At 43.9% G+C, this 25305-nt stretch overlaps 1 protein-coding gene across 1 annotated transcript in view; it reads left to right on the forward strand.

Annotated features, from left to right (window-relative positions):
* The window catches only part of AHI1 (Abelson helper integration site 1), a 683164-nt gene that overhangs the window by 6802 nt on the left and 651057 nt on the right, over positions 1 to 25305 (forward strand). The window contains 2 exon segments of the mRNA XM_030195101.1: positions 21174 to 21246; positions 21352 to 21428. Coding sequence (XP_030050961.1) covers positions 21419 to 21428 — 10 coding nt within the window. The 5' untranslated portion in view covers positions 21174 to 21246; positions 21352 to 21418.

A 25305-nucleotide genomic window follows, 5' to 3' on the forward strand; every position in this document is an offset into this window, starting at 1 on the left:
CGCAGAACTCATATACACGTATTGATATGATTTGGTGTAGCCGGGTTTTATGGGAACACGTTGTGGATGCAGATGTGGGGTCTATCTCAGTCTCTGATCATGCCCCGGTAGAACTTGACTTGAAGGGGTTGGGAGAAGAGGATAAACAGAGATTTTGGAGGCTTAATGAGGGCATCTTGGGCGATAAACAGATATGTGAGGATATACGCAAGGTAATTCAAGATTACTGTAGTATGAATGACATAGGGGAGGTATCGGAGGGCACACTCTGGGATGCTTTAAAGGCGGTGGTACGGGGTCACCTAATTAAATGGGGTGCCAGGAAAAAACGGGAACGGGAGGCAAAAGAACTGGAAGCCAGGGAGAGGTTGGCCTACTGGGAGCGTAAACATCAGGAAGGGGGGTTGGGAGAGGAGTTGCGCGAGGTATGTAAATGGAGGGTGGCCTTGGATCAAATACAGGTTGAGCGGGTGGAGTTCCTGAGGAAACGTCTCCAGCATAAGTTTTTTGAATTTGGTAATAAGTCAGGGAGGATGCTGGCTAACTGTTTGAGACACCGTCAACGGGACTCGCTGATTACCAAAATTAAAGGGCATGGGGATCAGATCCTTTACAAGGACAGAGAGATTAGAGAGCAATTTTTGAAATTTTATAGTACACTATATACTAGCACTATAGGAGTGGCGGAAGGTGAAATTAGAAAGGAACTGTGCTCTCTTAAGTTGCCCAAGTTATCTCGTGAGGATTGTGAACAGCTAGAGGCCCCCTTTCATTTGGAGGAAATTAGGCAGGTCATAAAAGGACTTAAAGGAGGGAAGGCCCCAGGGGTGGATGGCTACTCTGCAAAGTTTTATAAAATCTTTGCTGGGGAGGTAGGGCCGTTGTTGGTGAGGGTGGGAAATGCTTGTTTCCAGGGCAGTTCCCTCCCTTCTAGTATGCATGAAGCTGGTATATCACTCATACTGAAACCAGGCAAAGACCCCTCTGCGTGTGGGTCTTATAGACCAATTTCCTTAATTAATTTGGATGTTAAGATTCTCTCTAAGGTCCTTGCGAACAGATTAGGGGGGATATTGCCCAAATTAATCCACCCAGATCAATCAGGGTTTGTAGCGGGGAGACAAGTAGCCGATAATATACGCCGTACACTGCATATGATTTGGGAGACTCAACAGGAGGGTCGACATATGGCCTTGCTAAGCACAGATGCTGAAAAAGCTTTTGACAGGGTGGAGTGGCCCTATTTATGGGAGGTTTTGAGGCATCTTGGTGTGGGAGAGGGGTTGATAGGATGGTTGCAAAGGTTATATGAAGGACCCTCGGCAAGGATCAAGGTAAATGGGGGGTATTCTAATGCATTTAAGATAGGGAGAGGTACGAGGCAAGGATGCCCACTATCTCCCTTGTTGTTTGCGATATCGATTGAACCGCTGGCGCAGAGGATAAGGGAGATGGGCGACATAAAAGGGATGGTGGTAGCGGGCAGGGAACACAAGCTGGCATTATTTGCTGACGATATTCTGTTTTTTGTCACGAGTCTCCTGATGACTTTACCAAACTTGGTGAAAGAGCTTAATCAATTTGGTAGAATTTCAGGGTTTAAGATAAACTATGACAAGTCTGAAGTTCTGGGGGTGACTATCCCACAGGGTCGACTGGAAGAAATGCTACAGGGGTTCTCATTTCGACTAAAGAAGGGCAATATCAAATATTTAGGGGTTCAGATACCCTCTGAGTTGAATCAGCTATATTCACTAAATTATGGCCCGTTGTTTCAACAAGTACATAGGGACATGGCGGGCTGGCAGGGTAAGTGGCTATCCTGGTGGGGGAGAATAGCAACAGTACGAATGAATATCTTACCCAGGATTTTGTTCCTGTTTCAGACTTTGCCTGTGCAGGTACCTAAAAAGGAAATAAATAAGCTTCAGGGGGAGATTATGAAATTTATATGGGGGGATAAAGCTCCGAGAATACATAGGAAATTGATGTGGAAGTCGGTGGACCTGGGAGGGAGGGGGGTGCCCAATTTGGAATGGTACTTTTGGGCTGCACAGGTAAAGTTTGTGGTGGCATGGAGTCAGGAGCCTCCATCGGTGGTGGCTAGTTTAGACCAAGAGATGGTGCAGGGTTATAAGTTGAAGTCGGTTATATGGGCTTCACTAGAACCGAGGGTATATGGCCAAATGACAACGAATCCATTTGTGAACCATCTGTTGACCTTGTGGGCCTCTTTCAGAACCAGGTTCTGGATAAAGAGGAAAACTTCCACAATGGCAGGTATAGGTTGGGAACCGGCTTTTCAAGTGGGAATGGGCCACCAGGTTGCAGGGTGGTGGGAAGAGGAGGGGTTGATTTGTTTTAGGGATCTTCTGGATGATGGGGAGTTAAGACCCTTAGAGGAGATCCGGGAACAGTGTGGGGGAGGTGCGGGAGATACTTATTTTTATATACAAGTCAAGCATTATATGAGCCAACAAGGGTGGTTGAAAAGGGACCCGGAAGAATACGAGGAACTTGAAAATTTGTGGGGATCATTGGGGAAAATGAGAAGAGTTATATCTATGTTGTACAAATTGATCAGAGGTAGATCTTTTGAGAAATGTGCTTATATGATAAAATGGGAACAGGATCTGCAAAGGGAATTTACAGTAAATGAGTGGAAGGCTACAGTAATAGAAGTCAAAAAAGCCTCGAATTGTGTGTTGTTAAAAGAAAATGCTTTTAAGATATTGTCGCGGTGGTATTACACCCCGCATCGACTACATGCTATGTTCTCCTCGGCATCCTCACTGTGTTGGAGGTGTGGAGATGAGGAGGGGACTTTTTTGCATATTTGGTGGTCGTGCCGGACTTTACAAACATTCTGGAAGACAGTAACGACAAAAATTTCAGAAAGTACGAATAAGCCGTTTCAATGTACGCCGCATTGGTGTCTTTTGGGTCTCGGTAACAGAAGAGGAACTAAATGGCAGAGGCGCCTAAAGAGGATTTGTTTAACAGCGGCTAAGAGTGTCATTGCAATGCACTGGAAGAAACAGGTGGCTCCCTCAGAGCTGGACTGGACTCTGAAACTTTCCCTGGTCGGGGAATTGGAGCAACTAACGGACAAAAGAATGGGAAGGTACAGCCCATCTTCTGAACTGTGGTCTCGATTTAAGCGATTAACCCAATAAGGACAGTTGACATAGAGCTGGGAGGGGGGGGAAATGTGGGAGAAAAATGAAGAAGTTTACATTGTTGTATTGTAATGATGCTCAATAAAATATTCAAACATTAAAAAAAAAAAGAACGTAAGACCTTTGAAGTCAGAATGATTGAATATTTTAACACCCAACAGAAAGGACTTAACAAGGATCTGGGGTTCCTAGCCCATTATAAACCATAAAGCTGTATGTCTCTGTTGATCACCCTCCCCTCACCTATCCACACCCATCCTGTTAGAATATCAATGATATGCTTTGATATCCCCATACATACTTCCTACCCACCCCCCTCCTCCCACCCTGTCAGACTGTCATAGTAATGCTTGAATGTTTTCACTTATATACACTGTCAGCTAGCACATTTGCTTATTTCCGATCTGAGGAAGAAGGGCAACCTTCGAAAGCTAATCAAGAAATGTATTAAGTTATGTCCAATAAAAAAGGTATCATCTTATTTTCTTTTCCATGTTTTACTTTGTTTGATTTCTATTGATAACCTTAAGAGTGGACTAACACGGCTACCACACTCCTCTACTCAAGTTACTGCAGGATGCCTGAGCACGTCCCATGGTACTCCATTTTTTGCTGCATTTGGTGCACATACCAGGATACCCACAATGAATATGCATGAAATAGATTTGCATATAATGGAGGTAGTGCATGCAAATTTGTCTGACTGGTTGGTGTGTCCCGAGGACTGAGTTGAGAAGACGTGCTCTAGAGGTACTTAATTTTTAGTCCTCAAAGGTTCCAGCTGCAGCAGCGCTAATCTTAAAATGGCTAGTACTAAGTGATCACCTAGGTCCTTTCTAGTTCATGAGGCCATTCAGAAATTCATTACAGTTCAATGGTCCACTCCGGATTCCAGCTTGAAAGTGGCGATGGCTGTGTTCCACCTTTATCCAATTTGTTCTGATGTTAGAGAAGATAAAGTTGCCCAAGGTGGACTTGCTGGAAGTGGCTGTGACTAAGAAGACTACTCTGCTGGTGGAGGGCGGCAGCGCCTTCAAGAACATGCAGAATCACAAGCTAGAATCATCTCTGAAGCTCTCTTTTGAGGTAGCTGCCCTATAGGCTGCGGTCTGAAGTTCATATGCTGCCTGAGCTTCTCTTAGCTGGGTTCAGCAGGGAGCAGATTCTTTGTCAGATTCTGAGGCCCATGGAGCTTTGGAATTTCCAGACATAGAAACCAGATTGATGTATTTGGCAGACTCCCTGTACGATCTGGTCAAGACCTCATCTAAGCAGATGGTCTTGGCAGTCACGGTACACCGTTTGTTGTGGTTGCGCCACTGGGTGGCAGATGCAGCCTCCAAACAAGTCTAACAAAGCTACCTTTTAGGGGTAAGCTTCTTTTTGGTGAGGATCTCAAAGTTGTTTAAGGACTTAAGGGACTCCAAGACCCAGCGCTTGTCCGAGGACAAACCTAAGGGTCTCTCTAGGGCAGCTCAGACTCTGTCTCATCTAAAGGACTCCAAGGGGTACTGGCCAGGTCATTCTGAGGCCTAGATATCAGCATGGGCAATCCTTTTGCTCAGCTAAGTGCTCCTCTGGTCAGCCTGTCTGAGCTTCCCTGGCCTCCTTTCTTTTGCAATGATGGGCTCCTGGTCCACTCGCCTGCGTAGGGGGACAGCTTTCCATGTTTTTTGGGGAGTGTACCAAAGTTACTACAGAGGAGTGGGTCTTGGACATTATTTGAGATGGCTACAAATTGGAGTTTGCCTCCCTAATTGTAGATTCTTTCTTGGAGTGCCCCCTACGGAGTCTCCCCTACAGCGTACCCTGCAAATGGAAGGCCTTGCTAGCCACATTTCGCTCGTTGCAGGAACTGGGAGCAGTAGTCCAGGTGCTGGGGCATGAGCGGGGCATAGGCAGATATTCCATCTACTTTGTGGTTCCAAAAAAAGGAGGGCTTCTTCTGTCCAGTTCTCAACCTCAAGCAGGTCAACAGATTTTTGAAGGTCAGACATTTTCAAATGGAGACCTTGCACTCCGTTATTGTGGCAGTCCAGTCCGGAGAGTTTCTCACCTCTCTGGATCTAAAGGAGGCCTATTTGAGGCAACCCTGCAAATAGTAAGGCAAGAGGAACAGATAATGCTCTCAAGCACTTTAGTTGTACGGGATTGATAGATTTGAGAAAGACAGTTCTGGGGGGGGGGGGGGGGGGGGAATGGGTGGGCTCAGAGAGAGACAGACAGAGACTGATTGCTGTGGACCCAGTCCATGGTGATAATGTGAAACAAAGAGGCTGTTGCCTCTTTGCTTCACCTGTGAAGGTAGTGCTTGTTACACAGCTGACAGCATGCTTTGGGAAGAGAGTCTGCCGGCTACTGCCAGTGATTTGCAGAGGCACCTTAAAGGATCGATTTGCCTACAGACAGAATAGGAAAAGAGCTTTAGTAAATCAGTATCTAACAGAGCTACTGCTGATCTGGGAGGGGATTACCTTCTCTTCTCTTCTCCAACTCCGAACCTCTTCTCCAATCCCGGGCTGGATGATCTCTATTATAACGAGTTGTAGAATGTTGCATTGTGCCTATATTGATAAGAGGAACTATGAACTGAAGAGTTGTGATTGAAGTTCCATGGGAGAACAGTGATTCTTCCAATTCCAAAGGACTACAGAGATGGAAAAAGGTGGGAAAACGTGGGATACAAATGCAATAAATAAATGGAGGAGGGCTGGGGAAGGAGAAGCAAGCGAAGTCTCAATTGTTGGCTTCTAGGTTTTGGGGCTGGCTCCTAGATTTTATTCAAATTTGTTGAAATCTGCCTTAGCAGTTGGAAAGAAGGGCAGTGATATCAATAAGTCAGAGGTATGGTGATCTGGCCATAGTGCATCTTCCCTTTAAAATCTGGAACCAGAGCTATAGGCCTGGAGACATTGGTAAGACTTTCAGGTAAGGGTGTCATTGTAGCTGCAGATAAGTTTCAGGGAATGCCCAAAGTGGTTGACCCTGACTGAGCTCCTGTGTCCAAATGACCTTCTAAGGCACTAAAAGAGCAATGGTCTGCGAACAAGGGTAACCAAAATTCAGATCTTCTCTCGCACTTCTCAAATTCTTTCTGCTTGGGCAGCCTCCCTTGAGTTAATGATGATGAAGCTTCAGGCTTACTGCCAAGGCAGCAGCTAGAGCCTCCTTCCAATCAGGATCCTTGGAGTCTTCCCATCCTAATAACTAGTTTGGGAGCAGTAGGGACCATGGAAGTAAGCCACTTACTCCTAGATTCTATACAGTGCACTTAGATTTAGGCGCGGCTTTATAACACTGTGCATAATTTAATTGGCTTAACAAGCTAATGAGGGCTGATAACAGCACTTAACAAGCAATAATGAGCACTAATTGGTACTACTTAGAATTTAGGCACACAACTTGCTAAGCGTATTCTGTAATGATGTGCGCTGAACTTCTAACATGCAGAGGCAAAAGGGGCGTGGTTATGGGTAGGGAAATGGGTGTTCCAAAATGTAGGTGCCTAGTGAATATGGCCCAGTGCACCTAAATCTACATGCTGAGATTTACACCAGAGTTTCTGGTTATTTTCTTATCAACTATTTCACTTTTTTAATCAAATAGTCATCTTAGTACTTTGTTCAGCCTCCACCTATGCCACGCCCCAGATAGAAAAATTCTTTTAAAAAATGTGGACTGTGTAGTTTAGCACATTGCAAGCAAGGAAAATACCAGAAAATGTGTTTTCACAGAAGCTTGTTTTCACATGTTAACCATGTGTTAAGTACCTAACGCAGTGCTTCCCAAACCTGGTCCTGGAGGCACCACAGCTTGTCAGTTTTTCAGGATATCCACAATGATTATCCATGAGAGAGATTTGCATGCACCTCCTCCGCTGCAAGCACATCTCTCTCATGGATAATCATTGTAGATATCCTGAAAACCTGACTGGTTGGGGTGCGTCCAGGACCAGGTTTGGGAATTGCTGGCCTAATGCTCATCAATAAAAAGCGCCTCTAAATGTAATCTTTCCAAGATATAAGACTGAGTTCAGTTTGAGATTTGTTGTTTATAAAAGGATTGGCCAGATATGTATTTAAGCATTTTTACATTTCACTGTGTTTATAGTGGTTTTTCTTTCTATCAGTGCTTAAGTCTGTATACAATAACTTTGCATTTCAGATATGACAGTACTGGTCAGAGATAGGAGGGATCAAGGAGGGGATGATGTGAGCAAGTAATCAGAAAATTTTAAGTCTTATTTGCCTTTATTCTTTACAAACCAACAGAAGTTGGAAAGAATTATACAAAAGGGTTTGAGAATATCTGTCTGGGGGCAAAGTAATTCTCAGAAAATTAAACAAAATGGGATGAAACACAGCATTGCAGAAAACCGGTAAAGAGACACATCAAGTCCGAAAATGATCCAGATCAGTGTGGGGGGTTCCAGAGAAATAACCCTTCCCTAAAATGGCCCAATGCATAGAAAACTTACATACAATGAAACATAGCAGTTAGGGAATTTCTCCTTTCAAACTGCCTCTCCCCTGTTCTCTACTGCCCCTACCCTCCATAACTACTCCCTGCAACTGACCCCATGTGCCAGAGTTACCCCCACAAAACTACCCACCATCTCTAACCTGCCTGTACCCTCCAATATTGCTCCATATTTACCTACCAGCCACACAACTGCTCTCTCAATCCTATCTCTCTGCAACTAACTGACTGCTCCAAACCTGCCCTCCTGCAGCTACTCCACCACCCATAATCTGCATTCCCCTCCCATAGAGCTACTTTCCATGCCCAACTAGTCCCATGGAATCCACATAGACAAAAACATATACATCACATACACATAAACACAATAAGAGGTCAAGCACAAACAAATACTAAACATACAAAATGAGGTATACACACGTTGGAAAGAGTTCCATGAGCCATTCTGTGCATGCTTTCCCCACTTGTTTGTTTTAAAGAGACTGTCTCCTATGCATATTTGTACAAATGGCACATGTCTAACAGTGTAATCAACAGCACTAGTAGCAGATCAGGTGCTACTGACAGCACCTGTTGGTGGCAGATTTATGGGCGTCCTTTGTTTTTCAATGTTTAGTTGTCAACACTACTGAACAACACGTTCATTGGTTTACTTGTTTATTGAACTTTGCAGCACAGTATACATGGAACTTTTCTGTCCTTATGGAAAAGGGCAAAGTTAGGATGTTGAAATGAACAGAGTGTGGTATTTTCCCTGTTTGTGCGTGCTAAACCACGCATTATAGATTTTTAAAAGAATGTTTCTGGGGTGTGGCATAGGTGGTGAGTGGGCATGGAAGCATTAGCACGTTATCGGGAATGTTGGGAACATTAGTGCATGACCTGCAAAACTCTCCTCCAAAACAAAACTGGAAAGCCCCCCCCCCCCCAAAAAAAAAATATCATGTAAAAGTTTTTGCAGTTATCGTATGATAAAATCCCATATGATTGCAGAAAAAGAACAAAGGGGTAGTTATTCAGCTGATGGCAGTCAACATTTTTTGAAATGCTGATCATGGCTGGCTAAATTAGCCCCGGATATTTAGTGCTGGGCTGTGTGTGGACCCCAGCACTGAATATCTGGAGCTAAATGGTGCAGTGCTGGCCCCTGGAACTTATGCAGGTCCCAGCTGATATTCAGCTGGAAACCGCATATCTTTTTTTTTTCTCTTTTTTAAAGCTACTACTAAAGCTCCCCCCCTTCGAGTGCCCCGAAGCAGCCTGCTTCCTTCCCTGGCCCCAGCTTGCTGCCATTCTTAACCCCCCCAATCCCCCTGCAGTCTAGGTAGTCTCCCCCTAGTGGCCCAATGGGGGGCAATGGGGGCAGGAGTGAAGCCCACTTGTGGCTGCCTTCTGCAAATGGCTGCCATGACCTCTCACGGCAGCTTGTGGTATTTGTGAAGTACCAGGGATACAAGTAGGCCCAGGAGGGCCCACCTAGACTACAGGAGGTTTGGAAGTTAAGAATGATGGTGGGTTGAGGGGAGGGAAGGGGGTAGGCTGCTTCGGGGGGGGGGGGGGGGGGGTAGAAGTTATGCAGGTTATTTAGGGTCCGGTCGCTATTCAGTTCAGCTGTCGTAACTTGGGTAGGTGAGTCTCGGCACTGAATATTGGCAGCACCTCCATAATCCCTTTCTCTTCTCCAACTGTGCCCCTTGTACCACCCCTCACCTGCCTAGTTTTAACATAAGCGGTCAAAGATGGTATTGAGTGGCACTGCTCAGTTTAGTGCCACTGAATATTGGTGGTTGGGCAGCTCATCGTGATTTAAGTCTATCAGTAGAAAAACTGGGACATCATCCCGTTTTTGAGCTGTGTCTTTTTCTTTCTTTTTATTTCATGCCAAATTTAGTTCTGGTCCATTGAACTTTCTGGTGTGGTTTTTTTTTTTTGCCCCTGGATAGACTGGCCATCTATTTTTCTCAAACCCTTGTTTCTAATTTCTTTCCAACAGGTTGTAAAGTATAGAAATACTACTCTTCTTCGTCTCGTGGGCTGTCTTTTGTTCACTTGATTAAGGTAGCCTGGCAGGGAGCACTGTACCTGCATCAGTAAGATAGGATGGGGTTCTTTACCTCCTTGCTCTTTAAAAAATGGTATGAACTGAAAGGTAGAGGTTAGAGTTGCACAGGTGATGCAGAAATCTCATGTTCAGCCCTACACACAAAGTTGTGTTAACACAGGTAATGCACATTGTTAGTAAATAAGCACCATTAGAAATAATAGGTGCTTTGGTGGGTAATGCAGCCCTCTGTGAATAGGCCTATTCATGCACTAACATTTTAACTGTACCCCTGTTGTAACTTGCCTACTATGTTTATAAAAACGGCAAAAAAAGAGCAAAGGCGTGCACTTCTAAATAATTATTAACACCACATATATCCAGTCAGATCCAGGTATTCAGAGCTAGTGCCTTCCATGACCTGGCACTAAATATCCAGGTCTAATTTAGCTTAAAAATAAGTGCTGACCACTGCTGGCTGAACATTGACAGGTTAGTTTTTAGGTAACTTGGATTTCTTTTTGGCAGATTTACAAAGTTTTCGAGAGGAAGTGACATCACCAAGCAGAATGATTGCTGGTTGGGGAGGCCTCCCCTCAGGATCTTTTCAGGACAGGCGGGCTGTCTGATACAGCAGCATCGCAGAATCCTCTTAGTGAGTTGAAAGACTGGATATAGAAAATCAAAGCGGATTTAAAAGCTGTGTGTGATGAGTTAGCAGCATTAGGGACTAACCTGAGAGGCGAGATTCATGAATTGGGGCATCAGAAGGAAGAGGCAGAGGACCAGATTGAGGAGCACACAGAGGCCTTGGGGTCCTTGAATCAACAGGTGGCAGACAAATTGGAGGATTTGGAAATTAGGAGCCGGCACTGGAACCTCTGGTTTCTGAGCCTGCCCGAGACCCCCACAAGCAGACACCGAATTTGTGGCTCAACAGATAGCTATCTTGCTACTGTCCAAGGGACAGAATAAGGTGGATCCTGTGACTGTTCTCCTGCAGTGGGCGCACCGAGCTCTGGGGAGCCCTAAAAACAACAAGCCCAAGCTTGCTTCTGTGATTACAAACTCAAGGAACACATCCTTGAAGCTGCCTGAGGGGCTAGCAACTTCTAATGGAATTCCTATACTGTGCAAGTATACTGAGATCTTGCAGCCGCCATTCTCAAGTGCCACTCAGAACTGCGGCCCTTCACGGCACAGCTGCGAGATCAGAGAATTAAATATAAATGGAGACATCCATTTGCACTCTTATTTTACAAGGATGAGAGCCTACATCAGGTTAGGAGTTTGGTGGGGGCGAGAGGCATTTTCCCGAGAAGCCAGCTGAGGTAACCCTCCACTTTCTGGGCATCCCTCATCAGTGGTAAGGAGTCACCCCAAATGGCAACGAGTGATGAAAGGATATAAATGATTGCAACGCCAGCAATCAGCTACCAAGCTTCCCTGAATGAGCTGGACAAATAAGACTTCCTGCATAGGTGGGAGGTTCCATTGGCATAATTGTTCTGCTGCCCACTTCATTTCCTTGCACTTGGGAGGTGACACCTTCGATGGCAGCTGGACTTTCTTTCCCCAGCCGGGGGACTTTCTGTTGGCACTGTATGGGTAGGGATATGTTGGTCTGTGCTGGGATTTTATTCTAGGACTTCATGGTTTTCCTTTCCTGACTAAGGTCGTTATTATTGGCCTTGATGGGTAGGACACTAAGGACTGACTTCCTCAAGCTTGTGCCTCTCTTTAGTGATTTAGAGATGCTCTAGATTGATGTGGGGGGAAGGGAAATGGGGGAAGACTGGTTGGGAGTGGTACAAGTGGCGCAGAGTGGATGGTTGTATGTGTAGGGGGTTATGCGGTGTTGCAGTTGATTGATGTTTTAGACACGGGTGATTTGTCTTTAGTACTCATTAACGTAAGGGGATTATATATGCCAATGAAAGGCAGCTCCTGTTTCGGGAATTGCTTCGCTTTAAAGTTGACATTACTTTCATTCAGGAGACACATTTGAGATGTGTTCATGAATGGCTGCCACTCACAATATCCTCATTTATATTTTGCCTCTAACATAGATAACATTAAGACCAGGGGAGTGATGATTGCACTTAATACCTCTAGGCCCTGGCAGGTGCACAGGGTTATACGGGACCAAGGGAGAAGGTATCGGCTTCTGACCCTGTCTATTGCTGATCATCTAAATGAAGACTCCTATATAATATATCTCGCGTCAAATGTATGTTTAAATTTATAGGGGAAAAGCCTCAATCCCGGCGTGCGCTCCTTGTGTTGTAAAACAACGTAAGGGAGCACCGCCCGATCATCACTGGCTAAAAAACCCCTGTTTAAGTAACCCACTTCTGTTTCCTATTTTTCAAAACAACTTAGATTGATGGTTACTTAGCTTCACTGCTGAAACTCTCTTAAGCAGTAAACCGGAACACAGTCGTCTGAACCCAATCCACGGCCCGACTCAGCCCAAGTTTCGCCTTCTTCCTCAGGGTCCGTGGGTCAATCAGCTGTGTCTATCGAAAAATATAACACATAAATCATATATTTGGCGCTCTTTAGTGCGAACAGTATCGCCTCCAACCTCAACTTCATGCTTCTTACTTCAATCGGCTTTTCGCTTTTCTCAATGTGAACTTTTCAAGATGGCGTCGATATTTATAATGGATGACATCAGACGCTATGTTTGGGCTCCGCCCATCTTCCTGCTGGGCGGGGCTAACTTCCGTAAAACTTCTCCCCCTCAGATCAAATGTCTGTACCTCACACATTTACAACATAGTGGGACATAGAAGTTGTGGACAATGCAACATGTGTGATATAATGATTAACACGAAGGGGTTTATAGATCCGAGGACAAAGAAACTCCACATCCTTCATCAAAATACTACATGTAGCTCAGAATGGGTGGTTTATGCCATCGTATGCCCTTGCCAGAAAGTGTATGTGGGACAAACATCACGGAAATTCACTATTAGACTCACAGAACATAAGAGCAACATTAACACACAAAAGAAGACCGCTCCTTTAGCCATGCATTGCATCGAATTTAATCACACTTTTGACGCGCTTAAATGTGTCATCTTACAACAAATTAAGTGGGATATACAAGGAGGCGACAGAAGATTGGTCCTCCTACAACAGGAGCAGAGATGGATATACCGTCTACACTCTTTACAACCGGACGGTTTAAACATTAGAATTGAATGGAGTCAGTTCTTTTGATCAGTTCCATCTTAGAGTGGCTGTTGTAAATGTGTGAGGTACAGACATTTGATCTGAGGGGGAGAAGTTTTACGGAAGTTAGCCCCGCCCAGCAGGAAGATGGGCGGAGCCCAAACATAGCGTCTGATGTCATCCATTATAAATATCGACGCCATCTTGAAAAGTTCACATTGAGAAAAGCGAAAAGCCGATTGAAGTAAGAAGCATGAAGTTGAGGTTGGAGGCGATACTGTTCGCACTAAAGAGCGCCAAATATATGATTTATGTGTTATATTTTTCGATAGACACAGCTGATTGACCCACGGACCCTGAGGAAGAAGGCGAAACTTGGGCTGAGTCGGGCCGTGGATTGGGTTCAGACGACTGTGTTCCGGTTTACTGCTTAAGAGAGTTTCAGCAGTGAAGCTAAGTAACCATCAATCTAAGTTGTTTTGAAAAATAGGAAACAGAAGTGGGTTACTTAAACAGGGGTTTTTTAGCCAGTGATGATCGGGCGGTGCTCCCTTACGTTGTTTTACAACACAAGGAGCGCACGCCGGGATTGAGGCTTTTCCCCTATAAATTTAAACATACATTTGACGCGAGATATATTATATAGGAGTCTTCATTTAGATGATCAGCAATAGACAGGGTCAGAAGCCGATACCTTCTCCCTTGGTCCCGTATAACCCTGTGCACCTGCCAGGGCCTAGAGGTATTAAGTGCAATCATCACTCCCCTGGTCTTAATGTTATCTATGTTAGAGGCAAAATATAAATGAGGATATTGTGAGTGGCAGCCATTCATGAACACATCTCAAATGTGTCTCCTGAATGAAAGTAATGTCAACTTTAAAGCGAAGCAATTCCCGAAACAGGAGCTGCCTTTCATTGGCATATATAATCCCCTTACGTTAATGAGTACTAAAGACAAATCACCCGTGTCTAAAACATCAATCAACTGCAACACCGCATAACCCCCTACACATACAACCATCCACTCTGCGCCACTTGTACCACTCCCAACCAGTCTTCCCCCATTTCCCTTCCCCCCACATCAATCTAGAGCATCTCTAAATCACTAAAGAGAGGCACAAGCTTGAGGAAGTCAGTCCTTAGTGTCCTACCCATCAAGGCCAATAATAACGACCTTAGTCAGGAAAGGAAAACCATGAAGTCCTAGAATAAAATCCCAGCACAGACCAACATATCCCTACCCATACAGTGCCAACAGAAAGTCCCCCGGCTGGGGAAAGAAAGTCCAGCTGCCATCGAAGGTGTCACCTCCCAAGTGCAAGGAAATGAAGTGGGCAGCAGAACAATTATGCCAATGGAACCTCCCACCTATGCAGGAAGTCTTATTTGTCCAGCTCATTCAGGGAAGCTTGGTAGCTGATTGCTGGCGTTGCAATCATTTATATCCTTTCATCACTCGTTGCCATTTGGGGTGACTCCTTACCACTGATGAGGGATGCCCAGAAAGTGGAGGGTTACCTCAGCTGGCTTCTCGGGAAAATGCCTCTCGCCCCCACCAAACTCCTAACCTGATGTAGGCTCTCATCCTTGTAAAATAAGAGTGCAAATGGATGTCTCCATTTATATTTAATTCTCTGATCTCGCAGCTGTGCCGTGAAGGGCCGCAGTTCTGAGTGGCACTTGAGAATGGCGGCTGCAAGATCTCAGTATACTTGCACAGTATAGGAATTCCATTAGAAGTTGCTAGCCCCTCAGGCAGCTTCAAGGATGTGTTCCTTGAGTTTGTAATCACAGAAGCAAGCTTGGGCTTGTTGTTTTTAGGGCTCCCCAGAGCTCGGTGCGCCCACTGCAGGAGAACAGTCACAGGATCCACCTTATTCTGTCCCTTGGACAGTAGCAAGATAGCTATCTGTTGAGCCACAAATTCGGTGTCTGCTTGTGGGGGTCTCGGGCAGGCTCAGAAACCAGAGGTTCCAGTGCCGGCTCCTAATTTCCAAATCCTCCAATTTGTCTGCCACCTGTTGATTCAAGGACCCCAAGGCCTCTGTGTGCTCCTCAATCTGGTCCTCTGCCTCTTCCTTCTGATGCCCCAATTCATGAATCTCGCCTCTCAGGTTAGTCCCTAATGCTGCTAACTCATCACACACAGCTTTTAAATCCGCTTTGATTTTCTATATCCAGTCTTTCAACTCACTAAGAGGATTCTGCGATGCTGCTGTATCAGACAGCCCGCCTGTCCTGAAAAGATCCTGAGGGGAGGCCTCCCCAACCAGCAATCATTCTGCTTGGTGATGTCACTTCCTCTCGAAAACTTTGTAAATCTGCCAAAAAGAAATCCAAGTTACCTAAAAACTAACCTGTCAATGTTCAGCCAGCAGTGGTCAGCACTTATTTTTAAGCTAAATTAGACCTGGATATTTAGTGCCAGGTCATGGAAGGCACTAGCTCTGAATACCTGGATCTGACTGGATATATGTGGTGTTAATAATTATTTAGAAGTGCACGCCTTTGCTCTTTTTTTGCCGTTTTTATAAACATAGTAGGCAAGTTACAACAGGGGTACAGTTAAAATGTTAGTGCATGAATAGGCCTATTCACAGAGGGCTGCATTACCCACCAAAGCACCTATTATTTCTAATGGTGCTTATTTACTAACAATGTGCATTACCTGTGTTAACACAACTTTGTGTGTAGGGCTGAACATGAGATTTCTGCATCACCTGTGCAACTCTAACCTCTACCTTTCAGTTCATACCATTTTTTAAAGAGCAAGGAGGTAAAGAACCCCATCCTATCTTACTGATGCAGGTACAGTGCTCCCTGCCAGGCTACCTTAATCAAGTGAACAAAAGACAGCCCACGAGACGAAGAAGAGTAGTATTTCTATACTTTACAACCTGTTGGAAAGAAATTAGAAACAAGGGTTTGAGAAAAATAGATGGCCAGTCTATCCAGGGGCAAAAAAAAAAAAACCACACCAGAAAGTTCAATGGACCAGAACTAAATTTGGCATGAAATAAAAAGAAAGAAAAAGACACAGCTCAAAAACGGGATGATGTCCCAGTTTTTCTACTGATAGACTTAAATCACGATGAGCTGCCCAACCACCAATATTCAGTGGCACTAAACTGAGCAGTGCCACTCAATACCATCTTTGACCGCTTATGTTAAAACTAGGCAGGTGAGGGGTGGTACAAGGGGCACAGTTGGAGAAGAGAAAGGGATTATGGAGGTGCTGCCAATATTCAGTGCCGAGACTCACCTACCCAAGTTACGACAGCTGAACTGAATAGCGACCGGACCCTAAATAACCTGCATAACTTCTACCCCCCCCCCCCCCCCCCCGAAGCAGCCTACCCCCTTCCCTCCCCTCAACCCACCATCATTCTTAACTTCCAAACCTCCTGTAGTCTAGGTGGGCCCTCCTGGGCCTACTTGTATCCCTGGTACTTCACAAATACCACAAGCTGCCGTGAGAGGTCATGGCAGCCATTTGCAGAAGGCAGCCACAAGTGGGCTTCACTCCTGCCCCCATTGCCCCCCATTGGGCCACTAGGGGGAGACTACCTAGACTGCAGGGGGATTGGGGGGGTTAAGAATGGCAGCAAGCTGGGGCCAGGGAAGGAAGCAGGCTGCTTCGGGGCACTCGAAGGGGGGGAGCTTTAGTAGTAGCTTTAAAAAAGAGAAAAAAAAAAGATATGCGGTTTCCAGCTGAATATCACAAGGAGCGCACGCCGGGATTGAGGCTTTTCCCCTATAAATTTAAACATACATTTGACGCGAGATATATTATATAGGAGTCTTCATTTAGATGATTGTTGATTGTTTTGACTGCCTATAGCTCCAATATTGATTAGTAGTAGGCCTGTCTATTGCTGGCCAGCTATATACTGTAGTAAATGTTTATGCTCCCAATGCTGATCATAAGGACTGTATTGGACAATTAGATCAACTTCTCCTCCGCCATGGTGAGGGCTCCCTTCTAGTGGGGCAGGGGAACTTTAATTTAACTTTGCATTCCATGTTGGATAACTCTGCTCCATTGATGCTTTATGCTCAGAGGAACTGTGATATCTGTAGATGGCAGCTGCTGGATCTTTGGCGGCAGACCTATCCTGTGGCATGGGATTACACTTAGTGGGTCCACAAGACATAGTCCTGCTTTTATTTTCGGTTGGGGGATGCCTCTCTTTACCGACTTGCTCACTCTCACAAAATAATGACTCGTACCTGGTTGGAAACAAAACCAAATGGTAGCTGAACAAGATACAGATATAGGATTCTCTATACCCACACAGTCTTTTTAAAGACCTGCACAGAGCTTCTCAGCTCTCATCGTCATTCATAATTTGTTCTTGCGTTCCTTACCAGCAGACTCCTGAGGCAGGCACCTTGTAAGCCGAAACACGGTTGCCGTGTCAAGTCTTTTTTATGTATTTGAAGAATAAAGTGGATTTGTTGAAGCTGTGATATGTCCAGCTGTCCTTCGTTTCCCCACTCCTATACCCCCCCCCAATACCTGGTTGGACCATGCCCCTATATTGCTTACTCTGAGATTAGCAATGGTGAGATGGGACCCCCTCACCACGGTGGGGCCTAAATGATGCTTTACTATCTGAGGCGCAGAATATTACCCAACTAGAATGCTATTTACATGACTATTTACAGATCAATGACAATGGGGAGGTGTCACTGGGCATATTATGGGAGGGCCTCAAGGTGGTCATGCATGGTCATCTTATCTCCTTACAGGCTCATTCGCATAAAACCCAGGTAGCCCAGGAGGGGGCACTTAGGGCCCATATAGACAGTTTGGAGCATCAATCTCAGCAGAGAGGTGGGCGATCCGACCTTGAGGAGTGAGGAGTGAGCTTACTAGGTTCGGCTTGAGCTTAATGGCCGACATTGTGTAGCAACTTTCATAGGTTTGCCAAGCTCACTTTGAGTTTGGCAATAAGGCCAGTCGGCTCCTTCCCCTTAAGCTTTGACAGCAAGTGACCTATACTCATATTCTGTGTTTCCGGGATGAGCAGGGGTTTCTCCACACGGACCCTCAAGCTTTGCAGGAATTGTTTGTCTGGTACTATGGGGTGCAATGCACTCCAGATATACAACCAATGGAAGAAGATATTTCTTTCTACCTAGATGGGGTGGAGTTGCCGGAGCTCTCAGAGCCTGATCAGCAGGCTCTTTCTAAACTGTTTGATCTTGAAGAGATCCACCAGGTGATTCAGGAACTGTCTAGTGGTAAGGCACTGGGCTCAGATGGCGGTGGTGGAGGAGCCGTAGGGGTATGGTCGGGTCTCCAGGTTCAAGGTCAATATGAGCAAGTCGGAGATATTGAATCTCACCCTTCCTGATCACCAGGTGTTTTCCTATTTCATGGGCACCACATTGTGTTTGGTTTTTGGAAGTCAACTTGACCCGTTGCCTGGAGGACCTTTATGGTGCTAGCTTTCCCCCGTAGATTCGGGAGCCACTATTAGATTTGGACATATGGCAGGGCTTGAACTTACATTGGATAGGTTGTATATATGTCATCAAAATGATGCGCCTTCCCAAACTCCTTTATCTTTTTTTGGCCTTAGTCATTCCTCCTACAAAGAAATTCTTCTCTAATTTACAGTGCAAAGTATTTGCTTACACCTGGAAGAAAAGGCCGCTGCAGGTCCAACACTCGGTTATGTCTCAGCGCCGAAAGAGCGGTGGTATGATGGTCTCTTTTGGTTTTTTTTTTTGTATCAATACTGTCAAGCAGCCCACCTTAGGATACTGGAAGAGATCCTCTGAGGCCCTCGCAAGATATGGAAGGACCTGGAGCAGTTGTTGATGGATTCACAGTCCTTATGGGTGATTCCCTAGTTACCCCTATGAATTTTACAGGCACTAAGACTGCTGCTCCTTTAATTCAGGGTCTACTGTTGGTTTTGGGCCGGGTCCATGATAAGTTCTATTCTGAGCGGCACAATTTTCTACATATAGTGATTCATTTGGCTCCGCTCTTTTCTCTGGGGACTCTGGATCCCAATTATTGTCAATGGGAGGGGCTGGGTCTTAGACAGATTTGGGAAGAGGGGGAGGTTTTGAGGATCTTCAGGAGGAATATGGTCTCTCTGGCTTGTATGCTTTCCAGTATTGTCAATTGAAAGGTTTGTTTATTTATTTATTTATTTATTTATTGCATTTGTATCCCACGTTTTCCCACCTCTTTGCAGGCTCAATGTGGCTTACAATACATCATGGATACTGGAAATGAGAAGAGGATATACATTTGGTTTTACATAAGGATTATGGGTTACATGGTCATGAAGTACAAGATAGTAGTATTACAGAAGACATTATTAGACCTTAGAAATACAAGGTAGTGGTATTAAAGAAAACATTATCAGACATTAGAAATACAAGATAGTGGTGTAGCAGAGACATTGTAAGACGTTAGACGCGTTACGACGTTTCTGGGTGTATTTGGAGATTTTACATGTTTTGATCTTTGTGGTATATCTTTTCAAAGAGATGAGTCTTTAGTAGTTTATGGAAGTTGGCCAGTTCCTAGGTCGCTTTCAAATAGCGTGGTAACGCGTTCCAGAGTTGCGTGCTCATGTAGGAGAAGGTAGGGGCATGTATTAATTTGTATTTCAGACCTTTGCAGTTGGGGAAATGAAGATTAAGGAATGTTCGAGAAGATTTTTTTGCATTCCTGGGTGGCAGGTCTATTAGGTCCGACATGTAGGCTGGGGCTGCTCCATGGATAATTTTATGAACGAGGGTAAATACTTTGAATGTGATTCATTCTTTGAGTGGGAACCAGTGTAGTTTTTCTCTTAGGGGCTTCGCACTTTCATATTTTGGTTTTCCGAATATTAGTCTGGCCGTCGTGTTTTGGGCTGTCTGGAGTTTTTTGAGTATTTGTTCTTTACTACCGGCGTAGAGTGAGTTGCAATAGTCCAGATGACTGAGTACCAGTGATTGTACCAAATTGCGGAAGACAGTCCTTGGAAAAAATGGTCTTATTCTTTTTAATTTCCACATTGAGTGAAACATGTTTTTGGTTATGTTTTTCACATGATTCTCAAGTGTTAGGTGCCGATGAATGGTGACTCCCAGAATTTTTAGGGTATCCGAGATTGGTAGATTTAGTTTAGGTGTGTTGATGTACTCCGGTGTGAAAGGGGGGAGCTCAGTTTGGCAGAGGCCGTACTAGAAAGAGCCATGGGGAGTTGGGGAGAAGGGGAGGCATCTTGTATATATCGGGTTGTCCTCTCTTATAGTATGCCTGTCGCACATTATATTTTGAAGTGGGATCAGGATCTTAGCAGCATTGGGAGCGGGGCTTTAAATGTTTCCTTAAGGTGTCTGTAGTCAGTAGTTAGAGAATTGCTATAAAATCCACTTCCAATGATATTATACCCCTCATCGTTTTGTTCAGGGTTCGGCCCTGTATTGGAGAGCATGTGGCAGTTTGAGTGACGTATCATATTTGGTGGATGTCCACAGGCGCAGAAATATGATGGTACTTTGGTTTGTTCAGCGTTTAACACGTTTCATATCTGGGCAAGGTGGATCATTGCTTGTTGCATTTTAAGCCATTTGGGTGAAGCCCACCACTTATAAACTTCTAACACACAAATTTGTAGCTAGAAATTTGACACTAGCGGCTGCTTAGAAGAAACCCACATTGCCCGGACTGTCTGTAAGCTTGCGGAAATTGAACTACATCCACCAGATGTCCAAGATGACAGCACTTTGGAAATGGGCTTATTATAGCTTATCGCAAAGTTTGGTACTGTTATGCCAAGTAGGAAATGGACTCTATTATGACCCTGGTGCCAGTCCAGGTGGGGTCATCTCACTCTCCCACACCATAGGATAGTGGGGTTTGTTTTCTGTTCTTCCTGGGAGAGGGTCATTTGGGATTTTGTTAGGGTGAGGAGAGGGTGGGAGGGAACGTGAGGGGAGGTTATTATGTTTAGGAGTACATTGTATGTGCTTAGCAACTTATTTCTGGTTTGTATTTTTTGTTAATGAATTTTAAAAAAAATCTGCAAAGTTTCCCAGTTCTATGAGAGAAATTGTAAGGTAGTTATTGATTTGTCAACCATATTATGATGCATTCTAGGATCTGCAATGTTGACTGAAATGGGTAGAATGCAGAACTAAAAATACCATCCTGCTTTTGGATGTAAGTTCAAAACTAGGACAGTACAACAGTTTCTCTCCTGAAGCCAGGTAACTTGGCGTCCTTCCTAGTATTTGTACTGAGTATGATTTTTCCTTTGGGTCTTTTCTTTACAGCTGGGCTGTTCTACTTTGATAAACAAGATGTGGTGCTGAAAATACTTCATTTTAAGATTGAAAATGTTAGCAGGTGAGATATTTCAAATTTTTGTAGTAGCTCACTTGAAGGAAAGGCTCTCTCGTCAGAGCATTCTCTGTTCTGAGTATGATTTTCCTATGTTTCTTTTCTTTACAGCTGGTCTGTTCAACTTTGAAAAACAATGATGTGGTGCTGAAAATACCTCTTCTTTTTAAGATTGAAAATGCTAGCAGGTAAAATATTTCACATTTTTGTAGTAGCTCACTTTAAAGAAAGGCACTCTCATCAGAGCGTTCTCTGTAATCAATGTTACTGTGCCATAAATTTCACTGTGACTTTGATAAAAGCAGTGACATTGAAACCTGAACTTCAGTATCTTGTCCTTATTCTCTCTCTATTTTCGTGCCATATAATGTAATGCAGGGTTGATCAGCTTTCACCTACCTGGGGGCCAAGCAGTGGTTTCTTAGGGCTCTAGTCCTCAAATCTGACTTGCTTTCCCCTTTCTCGTTCAATAGTATAGAGGTTCCCAGTCAGAGTTCTATGTGCGCCATTGCTGGGAGAGTTAGCTGGCAGAAGAACAAGTGAGGGAAGCATGCAGTTCGTGACCCATGGAATTCTTTCCAACTGCTCTTTATGTGTTTTAGCTTTGACATAGAGGTAGAGAGGAGAACCTGAATTGAGCAGTTCCCAAACTTTCCACTGGTTTGGAAAGCATAATAAAATGAAACCAAGTATGATAATATATTTAATGATTAGATATTACTGATAACAGATTTAGAAGAATGGGTTTTATATTCTAACCATTGGGTGCCACTATACTAAGGTGAAAGGTGTTGCATTAGGGGTGCAAGGAATATCGATAAGGTTATGTGGCAGAGGAATTGACCAATAGGTTCAGAGCATATATCTGGGGCTGAAGCCTGAACCTGACAAAAGTCCCAGTGACTGGAGAAAATGAGTCGCATGCAAAGTTTCATCTATGAGAACGGAGTACAAGCTCTAGCAGCAAGTTACTGCTAGTTTGGCTTACAAGCTGTAAATACAAATAGAAAACAAATGGAATCATGTACTTACAACTGTGGGGGCAGAACAGTGGCAATCTTTGGGGAGTCATGTGTTAAGACCTTTATTGTAAGTTCTGAATTTTTTTAAAATAAATATTAGATTTAAAAAAAGAACAAATGTTCCAGTGGAATCTAGCCTTTCAGCCCTTGACCTGCAATATCTTTTTGTCAGCTCATCTATAGGACATGCAGCAGTGGTGGGCCACAGAGGCAAACATTGTCAAAGTACTCCTTTTTTTTTTTTACTCAACATTGTTAAAAATTTATACGCCTTGTTATAGAATTTGGGGGATAGACGCAGGCATTTATACCAAGTTTTCATGGGCATAAAGGATCACGTCTAAATGTAGCCGCAGTTCCTGGTGCTAAGGGCTATTCTATGTGTCTAACATAAAACCTGGTTGATAAAATTGCGCTCATTTTTTGGGTGCCAATCCATTTATAGAATTTAGTCCATTATATTTACTATGAACACTTCAGATATAGGATGGAGGGCTCAAAGAGCAATATTTTACATCTTTGAGTATTTGCACACCACCTTCTCAGTCCATCAATTCTAATCTAGATGGACAACTAAGAGGCAATGTTTTTTTTTAAATATCAACTAACAAGAAGCAGCAGGCTAGCTCTGCTTATACTGAGGTATATGAGATTTTGTGATATTCAGTTGCATCTCCATCTAAGCTGCCTACATTCACAAGAAGCAAAGTCACTTGACAGCCAAAACTCTGCAGGATCTTTCAGTTTCCCAAATGGTTGCTAGATCCACAAATACTAAAATCCATTAGTAGTACTGAGGAATGCTTCAAACTCGTTAATCAACAGCAAAAATAAGTTCTTTCTCTGTACTGCTCTAGAAGGGTGTCTCCAAGTAGCTTTGCACAGGATGCTCTGTTCATGTAATGGCTTTAGTCCTTTTGGTATTCATATCTTTCCATCCCTCATTCAGAAACTACAAAAATTCGAAAGCAGACCGAGTGCAATGATTCTCAGTAACCCACTGGCCTAGACAAAACTGGTTTTTGATCCTTTAGATATTGTATGTTCATCCACCAATCCAGTATCTCCAGCATTAAAAATGCAAAATCAGGGCTCTCTACAGCTGTATCTTAACCCCTCTCTAGTCCCTAGCATTGATGGCTTGAAAATTGAACAGTACCTAATTGCTTCTTTGAGTCTACCACCTGCAGTTCAGGGCATTCTTTTTTCAGCAATCAAACTCTTTACAAGAAAGTCCCATGCCTAGTTTATGGAATTGCCCAGTAGATGGAGACCTTGCTACTGAAGTGGTCTGGCTGTTAAAGGAAAGTTTTGAATGCAAAGGTAGTGTGAAAAAGGGGATCCCAAAATTAAAGGAGCTGGAAAAAAGCTGAGGAGCTTTCTAGAAAGCCAGATTAACCTTACATTTGTACATATTAAGAACTAGCCTGCATTGTTTGTCGGTAGCAGTAACGTTAAGGCAGTTGTTAGATCCAGCTATCACCAGTGTACATAGGGGCTAGCACCCAAAGTTTAAAAAAAAAACAACTTTATTTGTAAATGGTAGAATATAGCAAATAAATGCTTGATATAGCAAGATGATTAGTGGTGAAAGAAAAACTTTGAAAAAGCAATAGGGCTAACAAAGAATCCCGCTGAACCCTGCAAAGGAAGGGATCACAGCATAAGGGACCTGAAGGTAAATTGACTGTGAAAGATCAGCCTGCCAAGAGCAAGTGAAACCAGAAGAACCTAATCGTAGAAATCCCCAGTGCTTGAAGTCAGGAGATCAGGAAACAGAGATCAATGAGATCAGACTGTAGAGAGATCAAGGAACACAGCTGCGTTACCACCTGTATTTGGATGCAGGTATCTCAGTGCATTAAGTGTGGACTTGACACTGTACCCTGTGCAAAAAGCAGATTGACAAAGGTGTAGTGTTTTTGTCTTTGCACAGCTTATTTCGTACCTGAATAATGTTGACTTTTATCTTAGGGATAAAGGGGAGCTGTGAAACTGGATGATAATGGGTAAGAACAGTAGGTTCAAGCCTGATTAGAAAATTAGCTTTCAAAGACCAAGAAAAAATTGTGAGCTAAAGGAATTATTTTCAGAATAAATGAAAAGGAGAGACTGAGGATTTGATTAAAAATAAAATGTAGGGGTAGAGGGGAATTCAAAAATGAGGAACAAGGCCAGAGGGAACGATCCTATCAAGACACAGCTCAGAGAGATGATTACATTCTGGCCAAGATGATGTAGGGCAGAATACAGAGCACTGTGGAATCAGATGAAACCGTAGGGAGTTGAGAACTCATGATTTGGGGCGAAGAAGTGAAAAGGTTAGCATCAGCAGAAGGAGGAAATGGAGTAGCAAAGGACATTTCAGAGGCGAAAACTGTTAGAGGTTGAGAAAGAAGAGGTGGGTGAAGCTCCTGAATCTTGTTGACAAACTTAAAAAAAAACCCCATGTGTTTCGCCAAGCATTTGGGTCTTAGGTGTTAGGTTGCTGCTTGATGGGGGGGAAATGGATTAATGTGTGGCAGAACTGACCTTTAGCTTTCCTCCTCTTTTATTATTTTAGTTCTTTTCCTTTTTCATTATTGTTTGGAATTGTAAACTGCTCTGACAGCTTTCTTTTGAGCTGTATATTAAGTGTGTAATAAACTTGAAACAAAGAAGGTTGCAGATTCATCTGCAGAGAAAAGAGGGGGGAATGAAGTAGGTAAAATGGCTTGGTGAGAGCACTTGCTATCCTGAAGAGTATTTTCAGATGATTACTGGCATTGTGGATAACATTAGAATACTATTCTGTCTTAGTAATATAGATCTGCTTATATGCTGGCAAAGTAAGATGTTTTCTGGGGCTGCACTGCTCCTGTCTCCTTCATATATAGTAGTCTGTGGTTACTAACCCTATCTCACTTGGACTGGAGTAAGAGGCTAGAAATTCTCAGTGGCTCAGGAGGGGGTTGAGGAGAACGTGATGTGTGTGCTGCACAAAGTGATGTCTGGCTATTGTGCCCTACATAATGCTAATTCCCATACTCCAGGGCTTATTCTA

This window comes from Microcaecilia unicolor, chromosome 3 (genome assembly GCF_901765095.1).
Source record: "Microcaecilia unicolor chromosome 3, aMicUni1.1, whole genome shotgun sequence".
Taxonomy (NCBI): Eukaryota; Metazoa; Chordata; class Amphibia; order Gymnophiona; family Siphonopidae; genus Microcaecilia; species Microcaecilia unicolor.